The sequence below is a fragment of the Diabrotica undecimpunctata genome, chromosome 1 (genome assembly GCF_040954645.1).
Source record: "Diabrotica undecimpunctata isolate CICGRU chromosome 1, icDiaUnde3, whole genome shotgun sequence".
Taxonomy (NCBI): domain Eukaryota; kingdom Metazoa; phylum Arthropoda; class Insecta; order Coleoptera; family Chrysomelidae; genus Diabrotica; species Diabrotica undecimpunctata.
Genome location: NC_092803.1, coordinates 189,050,288 through 189,062,178, shown reverse-complemented (window position 1 = coordinate 189,062,178; position 11,891 = coordinate 189,050,288). Strand labels below are relative to the sequence as shown.

The following is an 11,891-nucleotide window of genomic DNA, read 5'->3' as shown; positions in this document are numbered from 1 at the left end:
TCCAGTGGCAGTTGTCCAAAAAAAAACTTAAAAGGGGTGAAATTTATGGAGAAGAGAAGGATGGTATAGTTGTAGCTAAGTGGAAGGACAAAAGAGACATTTTATTTATAAGTAGGTACTAAACACGGAGATGAAATAACGGAGGTTAGTGCAAGAGAAGGAGGTGTCCGAAATAAACCTACTGCTATTTGTTCCTACAATTCTGCCAAATAATTCATTGACGTGTCGGACCAGATGTCATCCTACTCTACTGCTTTACGAAAAACAATTAAATGGTTCAGAAAAATTGCAGTTGAGGCCTTAACAGGTACTGCTGTAGTTAATGCCTGGATTTTACATAATTCAGTACGTGGTAGCCGTATGTCAATTACAACATTTAGAGAAAATTTGTGTTTGCAGTTACTAGGTGTCGACAATATTTCTGCAACTACAGACAATAATAGACGAGAAAACATGAACTAAAGGCAACAGAAAAACGGAAGCGGTGTAAAATATGTTACACTCGTTTAGTAGGACAACATAACAGAACATATGCAGCTGCTCACAGCAAACAAGTGATACATATCTGTCCAGCATGTCCGGACAAACCACCTATTTGTATAGACTGCTTTTTCAATTCTCATGTGTGTAAACCAAAATAATTGATATATCTAATATTTTTTTATTTACGAGTTTTTATTTGATGTCAGTATCTACTGAAATGTTTCTTATAATCTTTTTTTTTGTTTTTAGAATGTGTAAATTTGTTTTATTTTGAACTATTTGTACCTAATTTGTAATTTGTACACAATAAACAAATTATCAGTACAAACATAGATACTTTACTTTAAAATTAATAATTTTTTACTGTAATAAAAACGTCCCAACAAAACTAAAAAAAATTATTGACAAAACCAATTTATCTGCCAATTTGATATGATGTAATGTAGCGCCGCACCAATACATATCCCATAAGATACCTACGTTAACTGTGCAGAAATCGCATACACACGGCCTACAATACAGCTATGTCTCGTGAATAAAATCTATACGCACGGCGCCCTGGACCCGACTACTGTGTATATATTTTATACACAAAGCGCTTAACGCGTTAAGCAGTTCTTCAGAATGATTTATCCATCTGTTTAGCATCTGTTCCTTATCACTAATTACAGAAACGTGCCTGTCTTTATATGCTATTATTCTGGGTTTGAATTCTCTTCTACAGCTATTTATCTGTTGGTAGAGTCTTTTCCGTTATGGTGATTAACATTGTCGTTTAGAATGTTTTCGTATTGCTCTTTCGTTTTCCTTCTAAACGTTCTTTTTGCTTCTCGACGAAGGTTTTCATAATCTTCCAGAGTTAATCTCATTCTGCGTTACTGGAGTCTCGTATACGCTTCAGTTTTTTGTTGGTTTATAGATCTAAATTCTTCGTCTAACTAATCTTCGTTTCTTCTGACCTTGTTAGATTTTAAAACGCCTTTAGCCGCTCTGTGCATAGCTTCTTTTCATTTAGCTCAGTGTTCTTCTATGGTTAGATTTTCTTTGGTTTTTGATAACGTTTTGTTTAAAATTTGTAAGTGGTTTCAGATTTTAGCACCTTAAAAGATTTTGTGCGTTAGATATAGCTGCTCTGACAAGGTAGTGGCCGGAGTTTGGCGATTGTCACGTGACTTTATGGATATTTTTGTGGAGGAAACACTTACTACCACCATTTCCAATGATGCTACGATTTCAATCAAGCGTAAACCATTTTGTCTGCCGACCGCATGAAGACTATGCCCACCGATAGTTGGTGGGTAGATTGTCACTTTACCGACCTTAGCGTTAAGATCGCCAATAATAATTATTATGTCGTTGTTCCGTCTGTTCCGATGTGAAAGTTTAGTTCTTTGTTACTTCTTTCTAATAGGTAATCTAACTGGGAGTTCTATGTTAGTTTTCTATAAAAAAATACCCTTAAATATTTAACCTTAAAAGCTTTAAGGATTCTTTTATATTATTCAGGCAAATTGACTTTTGTGATTTTGTAAGTTATGCTAGTGAAGATTGTAGTTACCTTTTTGGTAATTGGCAGTTAAAATCAATTTTCGATTAACCAAGTATGGAATATTTGTGCAAGATACATCGTACTTGTGTCGATAGACAAAATATATTAGAAAATCTTTTTTTTTGTCTCCACTTTATATTACAATCTGTTCTTAGCATAGGAACAATACCATGATCACTGGCTTTATGTTTGTGTTTATCACTGTAACGTGTCATTTCTATTTTTTACGGAGAATATTTTCAAGTCTCTGTAGATAAGATTATTGCTTACGTACCACGGGGCATCTGTTATCGTGCGCAGAATCTTATTTCGAAATCTTTGGAGGATTTCAAGGTTTAAGTTACTAGCAGCACCCCAGCGATCTATTCCGTATGTCGATACTGGCTTTAGGATTGATTTGTAGATTCGGAGTTTATTTTCCAGAGAGTTTATTTTCCAGGAGTTTATTTTCCATATTTATAGTTCCAGAGAGAGTATTTATTGTTATTTAATGGAGACAATTAAAAAAACTAAGATAATAAAATAATATACAAGTTAATATATTATCAATTTATTACTATAAATTAAAGATTAACATAATCTTAGCTAAATTATTTAGTTGCTATATAATAGTTTTAGCAAAACCAAAAGGGATTACTTTAGTTATTGTCGAAGATGTGTTCTTATTTAAATAGACCATAAAGAGTATTATAAAAAGAAAATTGATATTTATCATCTTAAAAACAATATTATAAAAAAATGGAAAAAAAATAGACATGAAAAAAATTATCCATGTGCACTAAAAAAAAAACCCCATCAAAGTATGCAGGTTTTGCCACTATATTTTTATCAAAAGAAAATATATTACAAATATCTTTTTTTTATTAATGTACTATTCCTTTGAAAACTATGAACAAAAAAAGAAATATTGGTATATGCATGAACTTTATTCAGCATCTGTCGTTGCTACATTCACTACATTTATACTACAGTAGTGCAATGATTATTGAACCTTGTCTGGAGGCTCAGACGACTGAGACCTTGAAAGTTCCGAATAAGACATCAGAGAGGATGTCGAAAGCTCGGCGTAGTGATAATCGACGAGGTTCAACTCGGAAGCCTGGTTAGTTTAATATTAATTTTTATAATAATATTAATCTTGGTTTTAGCTTTAATTCTACTAAGCGCGGAAACCTTTTCGAACATAATATACATTCTTTTCTTTTTTCAGTGCCCTGTCCGCTTATCGAACGTTGGCAATCATATGGGCTATAATGGTGGTTAATTAACGGTGGCCTCTTAATACCATTCTCTGAGATTTCGGAGCCAGGATATTCTTCGGCCTGGGCCTATTCTTCCGGCGGTCTTACCCTGTATTATGAGGTGTATAAGGTTATACCTCTGTGTACTATAAAACGATTTCATTTCTTATTCGATCAACCCAACTTATTCGCAATACTCATCGATAAATCCACATCTCAAAGGCCTCCAATTTTTTCATTATTGTCTCTGTAATTAATTGGAATTTTCTTTAATTTATAGAAGGCGGCTCTGGCTTTTTCAACGCGTATTCTTATTTTTTTATTTATATCCCAGTTATCGTTAACGTTTGCGCCCAAATAGGTAATATTGTGGACTCTTTCTAACTCTATTCCATACGCTCTGATGTTCGTTGGTTGTAACTCCGTTTTGCTGACAACCATAAGTTTTGTCTTAGAAGTATTAAGTTTTAACCCATAATCATCACATGCTTCGGTTACCCAGTTTATAAGTCGTTTCAGGTCTTCTTCATTGGAGGCAATAAGTACCGTGTCGTCTGCATATCTGAGATGTTGACATTAATTCCGTTGATTTTAATGCCTGTATCTTCAACGATGTCTTTACGTCACATAAAAAGAAAGGAATAACACCAGCCTTCAGAACTTAGGCAGCAAACAATAACTTAGGCAAATATATTAATAACAACAAGAGCCAAAAGAGAAAGCAGTTACACAGTGGTGTATACAAACTTAAATGTGGCGACTGCCTAAAAACTTACATCGGCCAAACTGGTAGAACTTTTCAAAAACGGATGGCAGAGCACAAAAGGGCTTTCAATAATAGAAAAACAGACTCTACGTACGCACTTCGCCTTCTAGACCATAATCATTCTTTTAATGACTAATTTCAAATTCTTCACATTCAAAATAAAAGCCTTAAGCTATCTTTATTAGAATCTCTATTAGATAAATAGTAGGTACTTTATTTAAGAACACTTAAAGTTATTCAGAAAATGGAGAAGTAAAAAAGCAACTAAAACAAAAGTAACCTTTTTGTAAACCTACATTGGAACCTACATTCTAAAATAAACCGAAAGTACAGACTAGAAAGAAAGAAAAGTACTACAAAAACAAAAGTACAGAACACAAAACAAAAACGTGCCAAAAGCAGTATGATTTAAAAGTAAAAATAAACCGTCAGCAGGTAAATAAATCTTCTAAACCTAAATTATAAAATAAAATAAAAAACCTAAATTTACTCATGCGTTGATGCCAAATTGTATGGAGAATTAGGTCCAATCCTATGGGACCTACTGAAACTGCTTACTGGATACCTTAAAAGGAAAAATATGAGGCCACACAGTACCACAATCGCCAGTGATAAAATTACGATTAACAATCTGTGGCTCTTCTTTCCGTAAATGGCCGGATAGCAGTCTTTTAGGTCGCTGTTTTTGAGTTGCAAGACTGGTTTGTGCTTGAGGTCTTCTGGGGAGTGACACCTAAAACAATATTTTATTTTAAGTATATAATTGCAGATATTTTAATACTATTTTTCCTATAAGTAATTCTATTATTTACAATACAGATAAAGATCTTTTATATCGGCAACACAGTTATATTTTTTTAAACAGAGGAAGCGGAGACAAAATCCTAAAGAATTCACCAGTTGAGTTGATCTGGTTTACATATGTCTGATTTTATCGCTCAGTTCAGGACAACAAAATACATTCTTGATTAAAAATGATATTATGGAAATAATTTTTGATATTTGGTTTAGATAAGATGGTTCAACTGCGTAAAATTCGCTTAAACATTTATCTTTAAAGGTTATTCCCCGTTAATATGGGCAAAAGGCCCCCACTCCCAAAATTCAATCTCTTTTCAATTTCTATTCAGAATTCAACTTTTTTCTTGTTCTATGTGATTAAAGAATAAGCAATTTTATCCCGCCATCCTCTCCCCCACCATCTACCCACAAAAATTTCAAAAAATTCAGAAGCGTATTTGTGGCTTTTACAAAACTTGTTTATTTTTATACACCCCTAGATTAAGTGTACATAACCTATAAATGCATTTTTTTTTGAAAAAAATGTATCCTCTTGAATTGAAACAAAACTCAAAAGAAAAAATTAAATTGGGAAATATACAGGACAAAGAGTGGAAGGACTACTACAAGGAACTATTAACAAAACAAAGACCACAATTCATTAGAAAAGAAAACAGGCGAAGACGAAGCAGATTCCCACAACACGAAATAGAAATCTCACCTGAGCTTATAAAATACGGATCAAAAAAATTACACCGGATGATACAATGGATATTTGAGAAAGCCATAAATGGAGAACAGCTCCCAAAGGAATGGACGGCGGCATATATGACATCTATATTTAAGAAAGGAGATAGAAAACGATGCGAAAACTACAGAGGAATAAGCGTAATATCATCAATAGGAAGATTATATGGGAAGATACTGCGAGAAAAGATAGAGCAAACGATAAAAGGCAAAATCGGAGAGGATCAGGCAGGCTTCACGGCAGGAAGATTATGCATAGACCACATATACACACTGGAACAACTGTTCGAAAAGAAAAAAGCAAACAATAGATATATACACTTGGCATTTGTGGACCTGAGAAAGGCGTATGACTTTGTACCAAGGTCAGAACTATGGGATGCAATGTACAAATTAGAAATACAAACGGAACTTATAGAAGCTACAAAAGCTCTGTATAAAGAAAATAAAGTATCCATTAAAATGGGAACAAGAATCATAGGAGACTTCACCACAACAAAAGGGCTCCTGCAGGGTTGTTCCACATCTCCAACCCTATTCAAAATATACTTAGAGAAAGCCTTGACTACATGGAAAAGAAAATGCGAAGGCATGGGAGTACCGGTACGGAACGAATACCTATATACATTAAGTTTTGCAGACGATCAAGTAGTGATTGCACAAGACCAAGACGACCTCAGCTACATGATGAAGAAACTACAAGAAGAATATACCAAGGCTGGCCTAGATATTAACCTCGCGTAAACAGAGTACCTATCTACAAGTGAAGAAGACATAGAAGATCTACAGATTGATGATAACGTAACAATCAAAGGAAAGGATAAATTCAAATACCTGGGGTTTATAATCACGAAAAAGGCAACAACAGAGGAAGAAATTACACAAAGATTAGGACAAACAAGAACAGCAATCCGACAACTTAACTCAGTATGGTGGGATAGACACCTAAATATGAAGACAAAAACGCAGATTTATAAAACATTAGTGCGAAGTATTATGACATATGGGGCTGAAAATTGGATCATAAACAAGAAAAACAGCAGTAAGATAGTAGCAACAGAGATGGAATGCCTGCGAAGATGCTGAAGAGTAACAAGAATGGATAGGAGAAGTAATGACGAAATAAAGCAAAGAACATCAATAGAAACAGACATACTAACATATATAGAACAAAAAAGACTAAAGTGGTATGGACATGTAAGAAGAACTAGCGACAGCAGATGGATAAAGAGAATAACCGAATGGAGCCCCATAGGAAGGAGGAAAAGAGGACGACCCCGAAAACCCCTTAAGGAACGAAGTAGACGACGCCATGTATAAGAGAGGACTAAACGATGGAGAATGGAACAACAGAGAGAGATGGAAACGGTTGAGCGAGGGAAGGCAGTGAATACTGTAGAATCCCTAAATATATATATATATATATATATATATATATATATATATACTTATATAATACTTTTTTCTTTTTGGGTGTGGTAGTCAATAAAAACAGAGCTTTGCTAAGGCGTACTATTTATTCTGAATCCAAGCTTTCGGTGGTTTTTTGCCACCTTTATCAAGGTCTACAAAGAAAATTACTATGTTGTAACAGTTTGAATGGTGCCAAAACAAGGCTATAAAAAACTATAAAAAACTTACCCGAATGTAAGATTCGTGGCAGAAACAACAACGTTAAATAACATGATATACTGAAGTTGCAATTACACTTTAAAAATTACTGTTAAAAAAACACTTTAAAATTACTAAATACGTTAAAAGTTAAAAACAAAATGAAGGACGACATGTTAAAACAGCCGTCGCTGCAGGCTTGATTTCAGTCACATTTCACGAGCAGAAAGAGAACGTGGGTGGACAATTATTGTTTAAATAGTTAGGAGAAAATACAAAAAACAACTTTGAAATTAACGTCTCACAAAATACTGTTTATTATTTGTTATTATTATTTTTTGTATTTTCTCCTTACTATTTAAACAATAATTGTCCACCCACGTTCTCTTTCTGCTCGTGAAATGTGACTGAAATCAAGCCTGCAGCGACGACTGTTTTAACATGTCGTCCTTCATTTTGTTTTTAACTTTTAACGTATTTAGTAATTTTAAAGTGTTTTTTTAACAGTAATTTTTAAAGTGTAATTGCAACTTCAGTATATCATGTTATTTAACGTTGTTGTTTCTGCCACGAATCTTACATTCGGGTAAGTTTTTTATAGTTTTTTATAGCCTTTTTTTGGCACCATTCAAACTGTTACAACATAGTAATTTTCTTTGTAGACCTTGATAAAGGTGGCAAAAAACCACCGAAAGCTTGGATTCAGATTCAGAATAAATAGTACGCCTTAGCAAAGCTCTGTTTTTATTGACTACCACACCCAAAAAGAAAAAAGTATTTACATATATTTTTTTCCAAACTAGTCAAAAAATTTTGGACTACTTATATATATATATATATATATATATATATATATATATATATATATATATATATATATATATATATATGTATCCTACCTTTTTTTAGGAGATAGCTGTAGGTCTATTTTTTATTTTGTGTATCAAACACTCTAAAAACTGTTTTTTTTAGAGGTTTTTGGAGATTTAGTTCCCAGTTACTTCAAATTATATATAACCTATAAAAAAACCGTGATTTAATATATTTTGAAGTCTGTAATATGAAGAAAATTCCCAAAAATCCGTATAAAAAGAGTATTTTGGGTTTTTGAAGGTGGCAAGGAAGGAAAAATCTGGAAAAAATTAAAAATATAGTTTTTGATTAAATAATACACAAAATAGAAATAAAAATTAGACCTGCAGCCATCTTCAAAAAAAAGTTATACGTTATTTTCAAAATAAAAAATGCATTTTTAGGTTATGTACACTTAACCTATGGGTGTATAAAAAATAGACAAGTTTTGGAAAAGCCTCAACTCATCGAGTTAGAATCTATGGAGAGGGCATCACGTGACTAAAAACGACCTCACTTCGGCCATATTGTTTTGACACTTTTGACAGATCGTATATAATTATTTACGTTTGTTGTTTTTCGAATATTTTTAGTTTTATAATACTTTTATAGAAACTGTAATAATATATTGTTATAATGCATAATAATGGTTTCTTGTTCTCAACGTAGTTGCAGTGGCAGAAGCAATGTTAATAAAAAATCTTCAGGAATAACGTTCTACAGGTTAGTATACAAATATGTAAACAAAGTAATGGCCCGTACTTCAGAGAATAAATTAATAGTATTTGACTGTATTAATTTATCTTTATGTATAATATATCGTGTTTTTTGTGTTTACCGCGAGATAAATAAATCATAGTTTATTAAAAATGTATTGCACTTTGTAGATTATGATTAAATCTTCTAAATAACTAGTCATATTTTTATAGTAGTTTTAATATTATTGAGTCCGGCCATGATCCCACCGCCATATTGGTTTCACAGTTAGCCACGCCTACCTACTCCGTTTTTAATACACACGTTAATATGCTCATAGCTTCTCCATAGATTCTAACTCGATGCCTCAACTACAGTCCATCTAATTTACTTACCGCTGCATGTCATTATCATTGACAGAGAACGAAGTTGACATAGTTGTCAAAGTATAAAAAATCCTGAATCCATTTTAAATTAAATAGGTCACATAATTATTGCAAAAGTAGATTATACAACAAAACAAATTAATATTTAATGTAAATAAATAAAAACAAAACAAGTGTTAAAAAATAATCTAAAATTAGGATTGGTAACTTTCTTAGGCTTTGTACGTTTTTTTCGGCGGTGATAGAAGTGTATTAGTTTTTACGGCCTGAGAAATAGAACTCACAGTTGAAATATGTAAATTTAAAGCTGCAGCTACACGCCAACAAACAAGAATGTATATTTTAAGCATCTACAATAATATACAAAACATACATTTACATACTTCTCTAACAGCAGTCAAGGGTAGAATGGGACCGTTATTATCACGTTCCTGTTCAAAATAATGAATCAAAGAAGCTACCATCTCTTTACAACGACTATTTAAATTCTTACGTAACATTTTTGAAATAAAACACACTAATTTTGTTCTAAAAAGAACAGATTTTATTAAATAGGTAAAAATATAAAACAAGAGGTATTCACTTTAAAATTCAAAATGATAAAGTAAAAAAAAAATGTCAACACCGCAACTGTCAAATAAGTGTTACCAATTTATGCCAAAATATCACCTTCGTTCGATTACAGTTACAGTGTGTTCCGAACAAATGTTCTTCATAAAAACGCTTTATAACGCATTTATACAAATTAAATGAAACATATTATTGTGTATTTCTTTAAGTTAAGATTAATAGAAATATTTAAATATTATTTCTACGCGTATATAATAAAATATGCTTAGTGGCTGTAATGCCAGTGTACTCGGCAAAGTGATTCTAAAAAAGAACACACCTACCGCCTAAATATTTCGTGTTGGTATCATGTGACCTCACGGGTTATGACGCGGATGACGTGCAACGGTAAGTAAATTAGATGAAGTATATGCGTGTGAATTTTTTGGCATTTTTAAATTGATTGCAGCGCACCGCAAAAGAAAATAAAACCAAAAATGACGTTTTATTTTCTTATGAGTCTTATGAGTCTTATTTTTTAATCATGTAGAACGTAAAAAAATGAAAAAATTGAATTCTAGGAATGAGTGCATTTTGCCTATCTTAACGGGGGTTTTATTTATTTGAACATTTATTTTTTTTTATTTGAAAATAGTAACCACGTTTTCGATGAAAATTATTTAGCTGTATTTGTCTAAAAAATTTATTATAATTCCTCTTACCTTATTTCTTGAGGCTTATAAAATTCCAACGCAAAATGTTGAAGCCACAAAATATCGCAGTCACACTCCCAATGATTGTGCGATAAATCCACATGGTCCATTTTCACAAACAGATACTTGTAGGTTTCATTCAGGCTTCTCAAACCATTTCTAGCTAAAGACAATATCTTTAGGTGATGGTCAACATCTTTGGAAAGTACATCAAACGCCAGTTCACTAAATTGGTGTAAATTTGGACAGTCATTGATAATCAATTTTTCTAAAGCGAAGAGATTGTAAAAAGCGTAATGGTGAATATCCGTCAAACTTGCCATTCTGTTTAATTTGAGGCTTTTTAGGGAGTGGTAGTTGAGATATTTGGCTGAGATGAAAGTGAATTGATTACCGGATAAGTCCAAATGTTCCAAAGTGTAAGGAACTGTAGGGATGAGTCCGAACTCATTATCTGCCAATGACAGACCTTTCATTGCAGCAAGCTTATCAAAATATCCAGCAGGTAGTTCCTTTAGAGCTAAACCATCCATGCGGAGGTAAGTTAAATTTGAAGTAACCCCTAATTTTTCCGTTAACACTTCTTTTGATTGAGTTAAGAATTCATTTAGATAGTTGTAGCTCAAATCTAAATGGGTTAGTTTATTTAGAGGATTGAAAATAAAGTCCGGTAAGGTTTTTAAATTGTTGAAACTAAGGTCTAACTTCACGAGATGTACAAGGTTTTGAAACACACCTGCATTATCTAAACTGGCGATGAAATTGTTGCTCAAGTCCAGTTTTTTTAATTTACGTAGATTCTGGAAGAAGCCGACGTCGACGGAGGTGATATTATTGTAACTAAGATTTAGTTCTTCTAGATTTTCACTACTTAAGCTATATTTCTTTGGATCGAGCGTTTGGATGTTGTTAATTGACAGATCTAATATGTGTATAATATCTTCTATGTTTTCCGGAACATCTTGTAAACTTCTACTTGAACAATCGGCGTAGTAAGTAGGAAGGTGTGTCTTGGGATTGGTAAACTGTCTACAGTCGCAACCACTTTCACTAGAATTGCTACATATTTCACTGAAAACAACGTCCAGTGCCACAAATAAAAACAACACTAAAACTTCTTTAACAAACATCATAAGTCTTGTAAGGTGTTACCTACTACTTTTAAGAAAACAATATCGAGATGACTGGGTTAAGTATTTTTGCCGTCTTATCAGTTTAGATAGATATACAAATGAGTTTGTGTTATTTGCCAGTACCTTTATCTAAGGTAAACTAATGAATTGTGGGACTCTATCTATTTCATATACTTCGATGTAAGGTTAATTGAATTATTTACTAAATGACTTAATCAGAATTCCAGATAAGTTATTTAATATTGCGAGATTGTCGATTTTATGAGCACCTCAGTTCGTTAAAAATTGTATCAATAATATTATCGTTTATATGATTGAAGCGAACTGATAAAAAGATATGTGTAAGGTGTAGAAATATACGGAAAAGGAATGCATGATGTACCTT

At 32.6% G+C, this 11,891-nt stretch overlaps 1 protein-coding gene across 1 annotated transcript; it reads right to left on the bottom strand.

The window, feature by feature from the left end:
• Nucleotides 1-3,225: 3,225 nt before the first annotated feature.
• LOC140432741 (uncharacterized) lies at nucleotides 3,226-11,646 on the bottom strand. Its single transcript, XM_072520824.1, has 2 exons — nucleotides 10,383-11,646; nucleotides 3,226-4,772 (listed from the first exon to the last, which is right to left on the bottom strand). The coding sequence occupies exons 1-2, from the start codon at nucleotides 11,504-11,506 to the stop codon at nucleotides 4,526-4,528; spliced, it is 1,371 nt and encodes a 456-aa protein (XP_072376925.1). The 5' UTR covers nucleotides 11,507-11,646; the 3' UTR covers nucleotides 3,226-4,525.
• Between the last annotated feature and the right edge of the window lie 245 nt (nucleotides 11,647-11,891).